Genomic DNA, 19115 nt, shown 5'->3' with positions numbered 1-19115 from the left:
GAAAAAAAACATGAATTGGTTTTTTTCAAGTTATGGTTTTGTCCATCATAAAGAGTGTTTCAATAAATGTATTTATTTAGTTATATAGTTATTTATTTTTTGTACATCATTGGTTGACTCCATTCAGTATTGTGGTTAGCTAGGAAGACACCGCCCACTTCACACAGGGTGTGATTTTTTTTACTTTTAATTAGCTCCAATCGGAACCTCTCCCTCCGCTGTATAGAGCTATACAGCGGAGGGAGAGGGAGAGTTCCAGATGGGGCTAACAGACTCTTAATGTACTGTCCTGTACACAAGATGTCTCTGCAACAATAAAGACCACCTTGTGGTGTGGTTGATTCACCTCTTAACAGGATTAACACATTATAAATAATAATTATAAATAATAATATTAAGTTCAACAAAACTTCCTACCTGACGTGTCTCCTCTCCCACTCAATTGTTCTGTGGACAACAAAAGAAAATGTCTTTAGATTTCCTTTCCATGCACAGCAGGTCCAAGTGTTCTCTCATTGATTTGTCTTGGCCATTCTGCTGCTCCTGTACCGACTCGCAACTAATGCTCTAATAAATGATCTCATAAATCATAGCTACTGATCTGATGGCTAAACTTCGTATTAGCAATGCCTTGCTGCAACAGTGTGTAGATTGTCACGGTGTCACAATCTATGTTGCCACTGGATGGCACTGCAACACATAATTATGATGTCAGTATACAGGGCAGACTGTGAGTAGTAAAGTGAGATGTGTTTGTTGAAGAGATCAGCACATCTCTGGGAGGATGTGGTCTACGTACAACTTCCTTGTTTTGAGAACTGTCAACCTCCATTTGCCTCTTAAAAAGAAAGAGGAGACCGAGCACTAAAAAAATATGGAGGAGGTAAAGTTAAAACAACGTTTTTTAAGTCATTTACCAACTACCTCCTCTCCTCCATATGTTGTGAGTGCTCGGATCTCCTCTTTCTTTTTAAGTCTATATTCCTGCTGATCCTAGAAGCACCTTTATCACACTTTTAAGACATTTTTTATCTCCTGTGAGCACCCGGTTGGCCTCTGTGTTTTTTCTCTCCATTTGCATCTACTGGTTGAATCCTTTTGCTGCAGTGTTCTGTCAGTATACAACATGTTAGTGTCATGTTAGTATCAGTTTTACTGCTACTATAATGTTATTCTATTTAGGGCTGTCATCTCTGTTTCTATAAAGAGTTAGAATGTGAGGAACACTGACTGGATATCAGTGCTTCACACTTACTGACATGACAATAGAACATGATCTTGTAATGTAATGCAATACTGTCAGTCACAGAATTCACCAGATACATTTGACCTCTCCCTGACCCGTTCCTTATGCACACATTCTCATACAATGTTTCTCTGGGTGATCTGCATTAATTTAAGCCCTTTTTCTTCTTTTCCTTGATCCCCTCCACCTTCTAACCACTTCTGTACTATTCTTTACTTAATATCAACCACTGATTCTTCTGATGCTTCTTGTTTTTTTTTCTTTTTGCCTTTGCCTCTTTTTTTGTATTGCTGTACGCGACTGTACTTTTTATTTTCCTTACTCTTTACCTGTAACTCTGTAACTTTTAACTGCTGTGCTGCCTCTGGGCGACTGAATTTCCCCTGCGGGATAAATAAAGGTATCTATCTATCTCAGTGGTTCTCAAAGTGGGGTCCGGGGAGCCCCAGGGGTCCTTTGGGGGGTACCAGCGGGCCGGGTTCCCAGCAAAATAAGTTAATTTTGCATTCAATTCAGTTTATGCGTTTTGAATATTTTTGAAACATTTTAATACAAATCTTGTATGGGGGTCCCTGGCACAAACTATTTTCAGATGGGGGTCCGAGGCCAAATACATAAATCAAATCAATTTGGGGGTCCTTGACATGAAAAAGTTTGAGAACCACTGATCTAGCTATGTGATAGCTCTGCTTGCTTGTGGAGGACTTGGCTTGCCAAAGTATAGCGAGGCCCTCTCTGTCTGTCTGTACCTATTTCTGGACATAGAGGAAGTGCTGTTATGTAATGCTTCAGTTGAAGCATTGTGTCCAAAACTTTCAGAATGCCTTTCCAGTCTCTACCTTGGTGTTTCTGTTTAGTGAACGTCTCTTAGGGCAGCAGTGGTGTAAAGTAGCTAAGTACATTTTACTCAAGTACTGTACTTAAGTACAATTTTGAGGTACTTTTACTTTACTGGAGTATTTCCATTTTTCAATACTTTTACTTCTACTCCACTAGAGTATTTTCTCAGAGGAAATTATTGTACTTTTACTCCACTACGATTATATGAAAACTTTAGTTACTTTGTAGATTTGTATTATTACAAAACACACTAACCGCTTCAGCCATATATATATTTTGGTTATTTGAGAATAGCCGATCTACAAGCTCACAATGCGTCACGATGTGACGCATTGTGAGCTTGTAGATCGGCTATTTTCAAAAGATTTTTTAAATACATTTTGAACTTGTAAAATGGGACATTCTGCACAATGAGTAGTTTTACTTTTGTACTTTTACTCAAGTACATTTTGAATGGGACTTCTACTTGTAGCGTATATCTACATTGCAGTATTGATACTTAATACTTTTACTCGAGTAAAACATGTGAGTACTTCTTCCATCCCTGTAGGGCAGTTTGGGTGATCTATAGCGACACTGCATAGGGATGTTACATACTTTAATATTATATATAGTAACGTTATGCAATGTTGTATCTTCATGCTGTGTTAACTCACACTTGGACATGGCTGTGAACGTTGTAGTAACTCTACATTATATCAGGGCCACTCTGTTGGGAAGACATTGTTATTGGACTGTTAACCACTTAAACCCTATAAACTTAGTTGACCAGAGTCCCCCAGGGGTCTATACTAGGCCCCCTTCTTTTTTCCCTAGGCTCTAGTCTACACTAAATATCTTTGGCGAAATCAGCCGATCTACAAGCTCACAACGTGTTGCGTTGAGACGCGTCCCAGAATAGGGACGCTAGGGTTAATTCAAGATGACATTCAGAGTTCAGACTAAACACGGACGTGTCCTCGGTGACATCTGTGCTGAGAGAGACAGAATTTTACCCGAGCGTTGTCAACTTAAAGACATACTTAATGATAAGGCGACGGTGGTGGTCTCGTGGTTTCGGTGGGTTTCTCCTGGTTTCAGTCACTTTGAAGTCTCTGTTTTCCCCATAATGTTTTGCAGATTTACCAAACAGCGTTTGAAATCTGAGCCCCTTCTGTGTGTAGTAGTTGTGCTTGAATTACAAAGAGGAACGTCAGAATCACAGCCTGAGCAGTAGCAGCAGCAGCAGTCACAGTGGTAATGTTGGTAGTAGTCTTAACCACTTACTGTACTTTGAAATAGTCTTCCAAGTGAGATTCGTAACACCAGAGAAAAAGCCTGTTTTAAAAGGAAACTTCGACTTCATATACTGTACACTCAAAACATGTACAGTAACATCTTTTCTTACATACCAGATTGATAGAGCTACTTTTTTAATCTGTTGTTGATATATATCTCTTTTTATGTGATAATTGACTTTTGTAAAATGTATTATTTATTTGTTTTTGCTGTTTTTAGTATTTCTTTGTAATACACTGTGATATGTTGTATGTTTTTGTTCATGTATTTTAATGTCTTGGACCCCAGGAAGACTAGCTGACGTTATGGCGTCAGCTACTGGGGATCCGTTTAAATAAACAAATAAACTTAAACCCTCTATTCTTAGTAAAAAATTGACCTGAGTTACAACTGTACTGCTTTTTTTCCGTCTACACCAAATCTCTTTGCCAAAAACAGCAGATCTACAAGCTCACAATGTGTCGCGTTGAGGCATTGTGAGAGCTGATAGATCGGCTATTTTTGGGGCGAATGTTCCCCCCAGAATAGGCATGCTGGGGTTCGAGTGGTTAAAAAAAAAGGTCTCTCATGTGGAAAGAGGCACATGCACACTTACACACAGTTGCCTTTACTCTTGCCTATTCAGTCTGTCCAAACAGTCTCCCTGTGTTGAGTCAACCACTATAGATTCGTAAAACAAGATAAATCAATGCTGGTGTACAGTATTGTACAATTAAAGGAATAGTTTACCCAAAATAAATATAATTTTCTATCAATTACACACCCCATGAAGCCTTGAATTCATGGAGATATTTTAGTTTTTGTCACATTCCTATAACAATAATTTGATGACTGGCCGAGTAGAGTCAAAAGGTCCCGTATTGAGTCTCCTGCTGACCGATGACCCGGTCATCAAATTATTGGCTCAGGAATGCGACAAAAACATCTCCATGAATTCAAGGCTTCATGTGGTGTGTAATTGATAGAAAATAAGTAATTGTTAGGGCGAACTACTCCTTTAAGGTTAATAATGAAAGGTGTTTGAATATGCAGTAACATAATAAAACATACTGACTGGTTATGTAACATTGTGATCCCTATATCTACCTTGTGTCCTTGTGTCACCCATGGATTTTATCTTCAGTGAAAGGCACCCATACAGATTCACATTCATAACATGTTTATTAATAACACTTTTTTCTGCATGTGTTGATGAGGGATCACAATAAGTGAAGGGATCACAATACTGCGGCATGGTCATGTTGGACCTCCAAAAAGCGTTCGACACTGTAAACCACTCAATTTTACTTGATAAGCTGAGGGCGATTGGTTTTGACTGCACATCACTAAACTGGATGAGATCTTACCTGGAGGGAAGAGAACAAGTGGTTGACATCAACGGAACCATGTCCTCATCCCTCCCGGTGAGCTGTGGGGTTCCTCAGGGCAGCATTCTAGGGCCGTTACTGTTTCTTCTATACATTAACGACATGAGTGCTGCCTGTAACTGCAAATTGTTCCTGTTCGCTGATGACTCGGCACTCCTGATCTCGGGAGAGGACAAGTTGCAAGTTGAGGAGGCGCTCAGCTCCGAACTCTCAAAAATCCGTACTTGGCTTACCGATAACAAACTGTCACTACACCTTGGGAAAACTGAATCCATTCTCTTTGGGACCAAACATTCCCTCAGACAGATGGATGTAAATGATTTCAAGGTCAAAGTCGATGACACAATTATCTCTAGCAAAGAAGAGATTACCTATTTGGGTTGTGTACTTGACAAATACCTGACAGGTGATAGCATGGCTACAAAGGTGGTCAAAAGAGTAAACCAGAGAACCAAATTTATGGGCAGAGTTTCCTCTTTTGTCAACCCTCAGGCCCTCAGGACCCTCTCTGGGGCCCTGATTCAACCACTTTTTGACTATGCTTGCACCTCCTGGTACTCCAACACCTCAGTGTCACTGAAGACTAAGCTTCAAACCTCCCAAAACAAACTGATTCGGCTACTCCTCGGATTGGGGCCCATGACCCACCTTTCTCCCACCCATTTTGCCAGCCTAGGCTGGCTCAGGGTGGAAGACAGGGTTAAACAACTAAAAATGGGACTGGCCTTCAAAATTGTAAATGCAAATTTGCCCGATATGCCCCCAATTCCCGCATATCTGAGTAAATACCTCCAAAAGGTTAGCGACACCCACAGTCACAATACCAGAGGGAGCGTTAACAACAATTTGGTACCACCCACCCATAAATCAAACATGGGCAAATTCTCCTTCTACAGCACTGCCACCCAGGATTGGAATAGTCTAACTCCATCCCTCAAAAAATGCAGTTCGCTGGGCTCATTTAAAAGAGCCTTAAAAAATCACCTTTCAGGAGGCCAAAGGTGGAGGTAGTACCATTTTCCCGTTAGACAGCAGACCCCCCCCCCCCCCTGTTCTTGTACATATTATTTTTTTTCCCCTCTTTTTTATTTTTTTTGTTGTACATAGTGTTATATATTGTTTTTGGCTGTTTATTTTGTAATGATATTTGAACTGTGGTGCCACTATATATGCCTATGAATTAAATACCAAGGCCCTCATTGGAAACAAGTCCGCAAGGACTTTTATGAACGGACCTGTTAGACAAAGTATTTTAAATGTAACTGTGCTGTTTTACATTTTTTGCCTAATAAAATATTCAATCAATCAAAAAAAACAGATGACACATGACAGACATGGTCACATTGGTGATGATTTGTGAGATAACAGTACCTAGGGCTGCAATCGATCGATTATGTTCTTAGTTTTTATTCTATCGATTACTTTTTTGGATTACTCGAATAATTGTAAATAAATGGAGCTGACTCGTGGTTTGTTTATGGTTATGTTGTCGTAGTGACGTGGCCGTGGTTTGTTTATGGCTGAGTCAGAATGACGTCAGAGGTCTGATCGCCCGCCCTCCATTAGCCAATGCTAATATAGGATACATGAATGAATCGATGCAAATAGAGCTTTTTATAATCGGCATGTTGTGAGTTTGTAGATTTTTGCTACTTGAGTTTAAAAAAGAAAAAAATATATATTTTATTAAAATGTATATTTTTTTATAATCAATAAAATCAATTAGTTTGATTGACTGTTGCGCACCCCTCATCATAGTAACCCATCTAGTGTACTCCTCTGATAAGCCTTTGGCGACTGTCATGAAAAAAGGGACTTTGCTAAAAATGTTTGCACAAAAGTTTAAGTGTGATCAACGCATTCCAGAGATATAATCTATTTGAATAATGTGTGCCTTATAATTCCTACCAGCACGTAATCATAGAAAAATATGAATTGCTCAAATTCCTCTCAGCCCGAGCTCTTCTGGAGCCAGACGGTAAATATGTGGACAGAAGTTTGCCTCCGCCCTCTCTCTCTCTTTTCTCCTCTGTAATATGGAAACTTTGAGCCTGATTGAAGCACATGTGTCTCTCCTCCACCTCAGTGGAAACTCAGGCGGAATTTGGCTCCTGAAAAGACATTGCAAAACCACACTCAAGATTGTCCAGCCAGTAGAATAACATAAGACAATACACAGGAAACACATACTATACTATTGGAACATGACAAAATGTATATCACATATTATGCTACGACTGTTAGTTTAAATCAGAGAGGGGGGGGGGGAATGCTAGTATATTCTACTCAAGTGCTGTTTCTTGACTTAAATATTAAGTAGAAGCAAAATGGGTGCCCCGGTTTCTCACCATGTAAGGGTGCAAGGCTAAAACCTTCTCACAGCTTGACCCTGTTTTGAATCCAACCCGAGGCACCTTGTAATGCATGTCATCCTCTCTCTCTCCCACCTTTCAGCTGTCTCACTGTATCTGTCTATAATAATAAACAAAACATACAATGCCCGAAATACATCTTTAAAAAAGAAGTGCAAGCAAGATTACGTATCAAGTAAAGGTACAAAAGTAACAGTTAATTAGTGTGGCTCTATTTCAATATGAATACGTCCTGACAGCCAAACTCTTTACAATTTTTCTTTACATACTTCTAACATACTTTCTCTCAAAGATTGCATTGGGAAAAACTTGTTTTTGAACATCCCCTTGATTGTGACATACTATAAACAGCATACCTGTAGGCTTCACTCAGTCTGTAGGCAGATTCTTGCATATTATCCAAAAGTATAATATTTGATCTAGAATCTACTTAGTATTTTAAAAAAGCTCATGAAAGTTCATGAGAAAGCTGCTCAGTTACAGTAACTTAATAAGTAATAAGTAACTTCCCACCCATGGTTAAAATAACAAAAGAGCATTTATCTTGAGTGACATTAGTTATTCTACAGAACAGTCAAATCATCAGGCACACCTAATAGGGAGATTAGGATTAGGTTTTTTTCTTCAAATACTGTATGAACACAGTACCTTGTTTATTTTATTTGACTCACACTACTGTGTATAGCTGCAGGGGATCCTAGACATACCTCTTGTCAGTCAACTCAAGGACTGCTCTGAAACATTAACTTAGGTAAATTGGGAAACACACATAGTTTCACGCAGGTGGATCTCCAGGGGCTATGTAACAGAACAGGTTCCCCTTGTTCTGCCGTTGGATGAGAGACGTATACGTTTTTAACAGTTATAACCAGCCCGGGGCGGTAGGGGTTAAGCTCCGGCCCCAACATTCCTAACCTCTCTCTGGGCTGTAAAACCATGGTGGAGCCCCACCAGTTCGGTTCCACTTCTCCTCCTCCTGTGTTTGTTTTCTCTCTCCCCCTCCTTCTACTTTTTAGAGTGGAACAGCGAGCCCTGGCTGGGAGAGACCATTTCTCAACCCACAGGGGAGAGCAGCCTGACTGACTCAGGCAAAGCATGCATCTGTTCAAGTCACAGGCTTCCTGTCTCTCCCCTCTTGTTCTCTGTTTAGTGGACTGCCTCAGAGGTGGAGGGGGCAGGGGCGAGAGAGAGAGAGAGAAAAGCATTTTGGAAGCCAGCTGATCAGACAGAGCTGTGGTATTCTGCCACAGAGACAGAAGGAAGGAGGACAACAGAGCGTGACTGAGTTGAAGCGTATTAGTCATCCGTAGACAAGAAAACACCCAGATTGCGCCTTGGCAGGGGGGGAAATAGTGAAGGGAAATGGTGACTAACGTGAAGAAGCAAATTATGTGGAGAACTATGAGAACAGTTGGTTCACTGGACATCTGAGGAGCGAAGAGCTGAGAGGAGGAACAGGTTTTCCTGCTGAAAGAAGCCACTCTGGTATAGAGTCTCGTTGTTTTGGACACCCAAACGTGGGAACCTGTCGGAAGACTTGAGACATGTCTTGGCTGTCCCCCGTGTCCTGGGCCAAGTGGACATGGACGGCGGTGCGAGGAGCAGAAGGAGAAGGAGAGGGGGATGAAGAGGAGGAGAGGCGGGAGGCTGGAGAAGAGGGTGGACGTGGAGAGACAGGGGAGGAAGAGGAGGAGAGATCTCAAGGCTTTAGGCGAGTGGCCGTGCCAACAGTTGAGCATCCAGACCACTGACTGTGTTGTTTTCATGCTGCTGCCTGGAAGACAGTCAGAGAGCGTTACTGTGTGTGTGTGTGTGTGTGTGTGTGTGTGTGTGTGTGTGTGTGTGTGTGTGTGTGTGTGTGTGTGTGTGTGTGTGTGTGTGTGTGTGTGTGTGTGTGTGTGTGTGTGTGTTTGTGTGTGTGTGCTTTTCCACCTGTGGTGGGGTTTACTGTTTGTAGTCGGCATTGTCTTTCAGGCGGCACAGTGTGTGTTAATTTAACTCTGGAAGTGTAGAAAATGACCTGTAAGGGTCTGTGTAGAGTTAAAAGGAAAACTACAGGGATTTGATGCCGTTGAGAGATTCAGAAGAAAAAAACACATTTGTTGTACTACTGGCCAATGGGACAACAAATAGTTAGTTGTCACTTCACTTGACAATGTGATGTTTGATGATGGGATGGTTGGAATGTTTATTAGAAAAAGCTTTAAAGGAGTAATTCACCCCAAAAATTACTTATTTTCTATCAATTACACACCCCATGAAGCCTTGAATTTATGGACATGACCGTTGGAGTCTCCGGTCAACGGTCATCAAATTATTGGCTTAGGAATGCGACAAAAACTAAAAAAAATCCATGAATTAAAGGCTTCATGGGGTGTGTAATTGGGGTGAACTACTCCTTTAAGGGTAGTGTCACTGTGGTGTGGTGAGGGGCTCTGACATGGAGAACAAACGAATGGAGAATGTTTTGCTAAGCCTTTGCTTCCTCCTTCCTGTGACTAGTAGGGAATAATGCACTCTAGCACGAGACAGGTACAACATAGTCTAATGATGTGTACACACACACGCACACACACACGCACGCACACACACACACACACACACACACACACACACACACACACACACACACACACACACACACACACACACACACACACACACACACATAGAAGTACTGTATAGTTGACATAACAATCATGTCCATTTCTGCTCTTTGAGTCTGCATCATTATTTTCTATCACAAAACATACTTTTAGTTTCAGTTTCTTGCTTGAGAGGCTTAGTCAGTCAGTTTGCTTCTCTAACATCTGCTGTATTTATCACTTCATTTACTTTTTTAACGCTCTTGTGAGAGCTCAGCCAAACACTACACTAATGCTGAATCAGGAAGTAATAAATATCCATGCTTATCAAGTCGCATACCATTTCAGCAGATCACAAGATATATGCGTAGCTTATAGCCTAATTTATAACTTGTTTAATCTGCCTAAACAAGGTAGTCTGGGCTGTGCAGAATCCTTGACCTAAAATACAAGTATGTTGAAAGAATCATCCATTTTTCTAAACTGACCAAATCCTAAATGTGATCTTACATTCCCTTTCTGACACTGTGCTGGAAAACAAAGCATGATGAGTTTTTGTCTTTCCTATGCAGCCCACAAGAAGTCTTGGAATTGGCTTACCAACTGAAATAGCAATAGTAATTTAGTTCCCTGCTTTCATATTCTGGGAAGCCTCAGGGTCATGTTTTGTCTGGAAGGATATGTAGACACTTGCTAAATTAGAATGGGGGAAACTTTTAGATCACTTGATTTGCTGGTATTTTGAAATGCCTTAAATGACAATGAATGCTGGTCTATACTACCTTTGCTCAATGTGTATCCTCAAGTAAAACTAAAGTAATGTAATATAAATATCAAAACATTTTTAAAACATGAATAGTCCACTCTTTGTGTTCTTTTGTCTAAAGTCTCCCTCTCTCTGTCTCTCTCTCTCTCTCTCTGGTTCCTACAGCTCTGACTCGGAGGGCCATTTTGAGACCCCTGCAGCCACCCCAGTGCATTCCCCTCTGAAATCCCCAGGAGAGCTGGAGGACAACATCCCTGATGCAGCCGCGACAGGTGAGACCACCGCTTTACACAAATGTACAACCAACAAGAAACAAAGGAAAACGCATGCTATAGGTTCATTCGATGTTTCTTGAAGGTCTGTCTGTATGAACGTAAACAACTTCATTGCACTGAGCAGACATTATATAATACCATCTCCACTGGCACGCTCTGCGTTCACGTGGAGAGCGACTGCCTCCTTGATGTTGCCATGGAAACAAGACGGTCTTTTGAAGTCCCTCTGGACACTCCTGTGTCAGTGCATGTGTATTTTCATTTTTGGGGGTATGCTCATTTGCACATAATTTGCATGTGTGCTGCGTCTGATTTTACGTCTCCATTTGGTTGGATTTGTACACTCTCACAAGTTAAATGAGCACTGAGGATCTTACTGTGTAAGTGGCTGTGCATACTGAGTTCTTGCTTGTGATGATGCTGACGGCAGTGTCATTATTGTGAGCTGAATGGGTGGGAGGAGCCTGGAGAACAGAGTGTGGGAATGTCCTTTGGTCTGGAATTCAGCAGGTTAGACAAAAGCACAGGCTCTGTTGGCTTTCCATTGGTCAATGGGACAGGTCAGATCAGATGCTTTCTATTGGTCAATGGGACAGGTCAGAGTGCAGAGAAGAGTGACTGAACATGCTACTAGGGCAGCAACTAACAATTATTTTCATGGCGATTATTATATCAATTACTAATAATTGAGAAGCACATTTTTCTTTAATTTTGTATTTATGAACGAATTGATAATAACCATATAAGTGTTATATTACACTTTGTCACACAACGATTGCCTATTTTCAGTATTTTGGATTTAAAAAAAATCCTTTTATACGCCTATAATTGCATGCCTAAAATAGGGTTAGAAATGATCGATTATCAATTATTTTTTGTTATCGATTAAATAGATTAGTTTGATTAAATGTTGCATGTTACCAGACCACACAGGCTTGTCTCCTGTCTCCAGGCCTTGACGTAACCTCAAAAACATGCAATGATGCATTGTGAATCCTCATTGTTTTGTTATGGATAATCCTCACTGTAAAAACAGTGTGTGTGTGTGTGTGTGTGTGTGTGTGTGTGTGTGTGTGTGTGTGTGTGTGTGTGTGTGTGTGTGTGTGTGTGTGTGTGTGTGTGTGTGTGTGTGTGTGTGTGTGTGTGTGTGTGTGTGTGTGTGTGTGTGTGTGTGTGTGTGTGTGTGTGTGTGTGTTTGCATGCAGCATTTACACGGTCAAATCCGGAGTGTTAATTTAACTCAGAGAAAGTACAAATGTAATTTGGTCACATTTGTAGACTTTGCCACAGATTGATAAATGAACAGGAATCTCCCGTGTACCATGTCTGTTCTGTATATACTGCTACTTTACAAGCTTGGAAGGTGACGGTAAACAGACTGTAAATCCAAGCAGAATTCAGAAGTGTGTGTTGTTAACCCATTAAGACCTGGAACTGTGTCATTTTTAGATTTGAGCTAAAAAGCATTATTTTACACTTTAGGCTATTCAAAAATAGCAGATATACAAGCTCATAGCGCGGCACCGAGTGCCGCGCTACGAGCTTGTAGATCTGCTATTTTTGAAAAATCGTGAAAATGTGTGCAAATCTTTGAATATATATATTTTTAAGGCGAACATTTTTAACTCAAATCTTTGCTTCTGGGGGGTCCCTGGAACAAGATATTTTGATGGGGTTCCGCGGCCAAATACATATAATTTTGTGGGTCCTTGACATGAAAAAGATTGAGAACCACTGATATAGAAACATAGGTTTTTCAGAATACTGTTGGGATTTAGGAGACATGTAGAATCGGCTTCAGGTCTCAATGGGTTAAAATGGGAGGAGGAGGAGGAGGAGGAGGAGGAGGAGGTGACGTTTCCTTCGCCTTCGACCACAAACATCCCATCATGCAGCTGTGTGGAGAAGGAACATCGTGGCTGAGAAAAAGGCTGCTCTTGGCGGAGTGGAGCCAATGTGCCTCATGAAACCTCTGCTAATGTAAACTCGCAGAAGGCCTTGTTTCGTCTGTGGCCTATCCAACGTCTCCGTTACCATGCCAGCGACAGGCTATAATGTTAGACAACTTAGTAAATGTTTTCTAGATGTAGATCTAAAAGTCCCCCCACAACACCAGGGCACTGACAGCAGCAGCAAAGCTTATTTTGGTAATGTTGACAAAATGTAATACTTTGTCATAAACATTTAAGATAGTTCTGTAAACTCTAGCCAGATGTTGTCAGATCTATTATTTATTAGAGGGATGGATAGACTGATACTATAGAGGAATAGAGGACTAGTTTTGGAGTTTGCCGCCGCATTGCAGCCTAATTAAGTTAAGGTTAATTACTAAATGGGGGATGCGTATTGTAAGCCAGTGTCAGGAGCCTATCTCCTGTTGGCTTAGCCTGAGGCAGCTTGATATACCAGTACATCCCCAGCCATGATGCACAAGTACAGCCCCTGGATAGGATGTGACACTAGTATGCCACAGGGAATTACCCCCAATCCAAGCCTTGATGCTTGAGTGCCAAGCAGAGAGGCATTGACTACCATTGTTTTAACCCATTAAGGCCTGAGGCCGATTCTACAAAAATGTCTTCTAAATCCTAACAGTTTTCTGAAAAAAAACTTTGTTTCTATATCAGTCGTTCTCAAACCTTTTCATGTCAAGGACCCCCAAAAAAAATTATTTGGCCGCGGAACCCTATTTCAAAATATGTTGTTCCAGGGACCCCCAGAAGCAAAGATTTGAGTTACAAATGTTCGCTTTAAAAAAGATTTGCACACATTTTCACGATTTTTCAAAAATAGCAGATGGGTTAGAATGGTTTAATAGTCTTTGGTGTGACTGAACCACGACCTCCCAGCCTCTAACCTCGGTCCCAGCCTCACTCTTCTGCAAAGAGAAGAGCCTGGTCACGACCTAAAGCAGTGAGTGTCTAGGAAGTCCTGAGTGGACAGGATTTCCGTTTCCCCGGAAACGATATTTTTTGACCAATCACAACACTCGTTTCATTCACGGAGAATGTTAACAGATTTGTAAAGCATCAACGTCATTTCCTTGGGCGGTACTTCCGCCAAATTCAACCATTTCCGGTTGTCAACTTCCTAGACAACCAACATCCCAGGTCTTGCCCAGCCTCAGGGCAGACACTCTAACTACTGAGATAGTGCATATTGTAGTTGTGGCTACAACTGTTGTGTGTTTGGTTACATTTAGGCGTGTGAACTGTGAATGTGCAAGCATTGACGAGTGTCACACCCACTGTTCTGGCACAACAGTTCTAACACAGCTATTATTACGGTAATTTGATTAGCTGCAGCTGTGTTGCATACAAACAAACCTGCAAGGTGTGTCACCCTTCTGTAGTTTTTACCCTGAACCTGAAAACGAATGACAAAATCACCCTTTAACGACTTTCAGGCATCACTATTTTTTGCGAGTTATTAAGTGCGAAAATTGTCAAAATACAAAATATCATACAGTATATACAAGCTCATTGTAAATTCTGCTATTTATGCTACTTCTTTTGCTACTTTTGCATGACATTGTCATATGACAAAGTATAAAGTAGGGCATTAATTTATAATACAAAATGAGATAGAGATACAAGGTTTCTGCCCAACGGCAACACTATAATTCATACTACAGTTCAGGATCCAGAAACGAATGAACTTCTTTGAGGAACTGGCTTAGTTTCAACAAGGTGATACTGGTTCACTAACCACAATGCACTGAGTATCACATTGACCAATCCCTTATCAAATCACTAACATTTTTTCATCATAATACATTTTTAAAGAAAATGACACGGATGTGGAAGGATTACATTTGTTTTGTATCACATGTCAACACAAGATCAACCTTTTATTGTAAACTAACACAATGGTTCTCAAAGTGGGGTCCAGGCAAGGGGGTCCAGGGGGTCCCCAGGCAATTTTTTTTAAATATAGCATCACAATCATTTTAACTACTTTATCCATATTTTATACTTTGGCTATTCAAAAATAGCAGATATACAAGCTCACAGCCCGTCACTTCGTGCCGTGCTGCAAGCTTGCACATCTGCTATTTTAGAAATATCTTCGAATGGGGGTCTGTGGCCAAATACATATAAATTTGGGGGTCCTTGACATGAAAACGTTTGAGAAGGACTGAACTAACAGAAGCCATGTTTGTCCTCATTGTGACCTCCCTCAGCATGTGTGTGTGAACACGTGTCTTCTATCACTCTCTCTCACACACACTCACACAGACACGTTATTTAATACAATAAAGTGCTGCATAATAAGAATGCAGTTCTATAACACAATACTATGTACGATGTATTGTGTTATAGATGGCATCAGTATTTTGACTAAAGCATGCATGTGGATATAAATACATCAGGCTGTTGTTTCTCATCTCCTAGCAACATAATATTCCATGTGTAAACTGTGAGCATGACAGTCATGCTAAAATATGTTGACATCTCCCAGAGCCCAGAGGGCAGTGATCACATCTTTTGATAGTCACTCAACACATAGAATTATCTGTCATTTTATCAAAATGCACTCTTTAACTGTCTCGGCCTTTACTGTCAAATAAAAACATCACCATGACAACAGGTGCTCTTGGACCAGTTGGCATGGTAGCAGCAGCCTGCATTCAGAGAACCAATCAGTTGTCAACATACCCCCTGGGTTTAGATTCCTATTGGGCAGACTATTAAACAGGCAATATACGTGAGTGAGAAATGAATCTCCAATCGTAGAAATGTCCATGGCCTTAAGATAAGACAAGATAAGATAAGACGAGATCTTTATTGATCCTGCGAGGGAAATGCAGGCGCCAAAGGCAGCACAGCAGTGATGATACAGATTACAGGGCAAGAAAAATGACTGTAGACACAGCAGGGTAAAAGACATCACATTACTGGCAAAACAAAATAAACTTGTTTTCAGACACAAACGACCATCTAATTCTATTGGTTGTCCCCTTGGGGAAGATTTATCTATCTTTACGCCTCCTGCTAAATCTTCCCACCATGGTTGTCCATGATAGCGTCCAACTTCCTCGCTATTCGCACCTCCGTCACCTCCTCCACACCGTCCTTCTGTGTTCATTTACACACCCCCATGAAGCCTTGAATTCATGGAGTTTTTTTTTTTGTCGCATTTCTGAGACAATAATTTGATGATCGGTGCGACGGTGGAGTCTCAAAAGAGTCTCCATTAAGTGACTTAGAAAAAATGATTTTTTTTTTGGGTGTAGTACTCTTTTAATTTGTTGATTGTGACTTTAATAGAGGCTTTCTTTCTCATCTGGTCTTCAGCATTGGAGCAGGAAGTGCAGCTGATGGTGACTGGACCTGCTATCACTCAGGAGGTGCTGCCGGACCAGAATATGGGCCAGGGTGAACCTGTGGTCCCCATGGGGGGCCCAGAGGACATGAACATCCACACACAAATGGCAGAACAAGTGGACAACATCCTGGACACCTTGATATCTTTGCCTGACCAAGAGTCCCCTCTAACCATGGAACAACCTGACGTGACTGAATGCACAACATCAACCTCATTACCACCTCCTGAACCTACCCACTCCTCAACCCTGACCCCTGGCAGTGCCCCTGCCCCTGCCCCTGCCCGTGCCCCTGCCCCTGCCCCTACTCCTGCCACTGCCCCTGCCCCTACTCCTGCCACTGCCCCTACTCCTGCCACTGCCCCTGCCCCTGCCCCTACTCCTGCCACTGCCCCTGCCCCTGCCCCTACTCCTGCCCCCGCCCCTACTCCTGCCACTGTCCCTGCCCCTGCCCCTACTCCTGCCCCTACTCCTGCCACTGCCCCTGCCCCTGCCCCTACTCCTGCCCCTACTCCTGCCACTGCCCCTGCCCCTACCCCTACCCCTGCCCATGCCACTGCCCCTGCCCCTGCCACTGCCCCTGCCCCTACTCCTGCCACTGCCCCTGCCCCTGCCCCTGCCCCTGCCCCTACCCCAGCTCAAGCTACAGCTACAGCTACAGCTGCAGATCCGTTCCCAGCTGAGGACAGTGGACTTTTCAGCGTGACTCAAGAGCTCCCTGCAGACAATCATCTTCTCTCTCCAGAGCCAATCGAAAATGGCCTCACAAGTCAGACAGAGGTCGTGCCAAACAATAAACCCACAAAGTCTAAGCCTCCGTCCCTGAAGATGCCGGCACCACTGACCGAACCCGCTCCTGAGAACGAGGACCAGATATGCCAGGTCCCGCAGGCAAGCTACAACTTTGACCCCGACCAGCTGGATGACACCTTCAACCCCTTCAATAGCGGGGGATCCAAAATTCAGAATTCTCCTCCCATATGTGGCATGAACTCTCTCCCCAGGCTAGAGCCAATAGGCTGCTCGATGCCTCCTCCATGCGAGGCTGGCTCTGCATCTCAGATGGAGGTGGAAGTGATGGAATCATCCACGGAATTCAAGGAGGCGGTAAAATTAGACTTTGGAATGGATGAGGGGGAGGTCAGAAAGCCACCTCCGAGAAGATTAGGCGCGAAAAAGACACTCGGAAAACTTCCTGCTAAAAAGCAGAAGTCCAAAGGATCAGCTGTCACCCGCAAACCGGCACCAGAACCTACAGTGTCTGAGCCGGATCCTGAACAAGTATCAGAGCCGGTGTCAGAGCTGATTGCAGAAACGACCCCTGCTACAGTTTCAGAGTCCACAGAACCTCTAAATTTGGAGGATGTTCCGATTCCAAAGTCAACATATAACTTTGATCCCAGTCAATGGGATGACCCCAACTTCAATCCATTTGGTAGCAATTCTACGGTTAGCGGCTCTCCAGAGCTGCCCAGAAGTTCCTATAAGTTTGATCCAGATAACTTTGATGACTCTTTGGACCCCTTTAAGTCCTCTAAGGACTTGAACAACGAGAGCATATCCAGTTGCACCCCTCTGCCTCAGACCAAGGTGAAGGATGGAGGTGTGCAAAAGGACGTTTTGTCTTCGAAGGATGGAGGTAAAAATAAAGCAGAGGACACGCAAGAGGAAAAGAAAGTGAAACAGGCTCCCAAGAAAAAGAAGGACAAGCCAGTGACGTAAGTCTACAGTGACATTGAGTTTTTCATCCATATGTTAATACACAGTGAAATTCAGAGGGTTTATTTAACTCTGAAAGTGTAAAAAAAAGGTCCATATTCTTCCTCTGTAGCAATGGTTACTTAACTTCATAGACACCATTCCAGACAGATTGCAGTTGGACTATTAACGTTGTCCAGACAGTTAATTACACATTTCCAAATATCTATGTGTCATATGCTCCCTTGTTGTTTCACTGATTGCTTTATTCAGCTTCAGCACAAACTTGTGAGCCTGCTACGTCTCATCCGGTGTACTGCTTTGTACATCCACTAACAGTTGGAAGCATACCAAACTGCTTTGAATGCATGCCAAACACTTAACACTGCATATTGGTCATTGATGTGATCCCTGAACAGGCTAAATATAGGCTGTTAAGTGCGTATAGCATCAGTGTGGTTGATATTCTCTCAGCTTTTGCAGGGCTATTTGCATCATATGTTTATGGCCAAATCTCCCCCAGACTCTGACCTTAACTGCTGACTCTAACATGCCCGGGCTGAACCCCTTTTACTGCACTCACTCTCCCTTGTCTTTCCCTTTTCTTCATCCCCTCATCCCAACCTGTCCTCGCTCTGTCCTTGACACCTCTTGTCTCTTCTTATGCAAACCCCCCCAAATCTCTGCTTTCTTCCACTTCTATTGGCATCAGGACCCCTGAGCGAGTCAAGCTTCTATGTTTTCTGTTGTAAGTATAGTTTCGCTCAATCTCTCTCTGTCTCTCTCTCTCTGCCTCCCATCTTATTCTTCTGCTCAAGGCATGTATTGTCTGGTAAACAAACAGATAAAAGAGCACGTGAAGCAGACTGATCTCTTGTTTTGGCTCTGACCTGCAACACAACACCAGGTCAGATCAGCAATTCAATTAGTCCGGTCTTGTGATTCCTCCAGAAGTTGGGCTGCAGTGTTTTGTTTACATGCATCTGTTTTGTGTCTGATGTGGAGCTGTTGTGCAAAAGCTCAAATGGCAAATGACTGTGACGACGCCTGAATGTGAATGATTCCTATGTGCTTTGTTTGCAGGAACTCCTGTAAAGTAAAGAAGTATGAAAGCCAGCCCTTGGTCCCTGACGTGTGTAATCAGGTAATGATGTGTGTGTGTGTGTGTGTGTGTGTGTGTGTGTGTGTGTGTGTGTGTGTGTGTGTGTGTGTGTGTGTGTGTGTGTGTGTGTGTGTGTGTGTGTGTGTGTGTGTGTGTGTGTGTGTGTGTGTGTGTGTGTGTGTGTGTGTGCGCGCACACGTGCGTGCGTGTGTGATAAGGAAGACAAAGAGAAAGATAGTGTGTCTGTTTGAAAGCGATAG

The 19115-nt window shown here is 42.4% G+C and overlaps 1 protein-coding gene across 4 annotated transcripts in view; it reads left to right on the top strand.

The window, feature by feature from the left end:
• The window catches only part of tacc1 (transforming, acidic coiled-coil containing protein 1), a 54100-nt gene that overhangs the window by 21379 nt on the left and 13606 nt on the right, over nt 1-19115 (top strand). For 2 of the 4 annotated variants that reach the window (XM_080421867.1, XM_080421866.1), the window contains exons 2-4: nt 10620-10726; nt 16027-17773; nt 18837-18909. In XM_080421867.1, the coding sequence (XP_080277993.1) occupies nt 16050-17773; nt 18837-18909 (1797 nt within the window). In that variant the 5' untranslated portion in view covers nt 10620-10726; nt 16027-16049. Of the gene's footprint in view, nt 1-7920; nt 8815-10619; nt 10727-16026; nt 17774-18836; nt 18910-19115 lie in introns of those variants that run through there. The other 2 variants (XM_080421864.1, XM_080421865.1) reach the window with 2 other exon arrangements.

The sequence above is a fragment of the Gymnoscopelus braueri genome, assembly GCF_963280865.1.
Source record: "Gymnoscopelus braueri genome assembly, chromosome: 3".
Taxonomy (NCBI): Eukaryota; Metazoa; Chordata; class Actinopteri; order Myctophiformes; family Myctophidae; genus Gymnoscopelus; species Gymnoscopelus braueri.
This window is presented reverse-complemented; position numbering and strand designations above follow the sequence as displayed.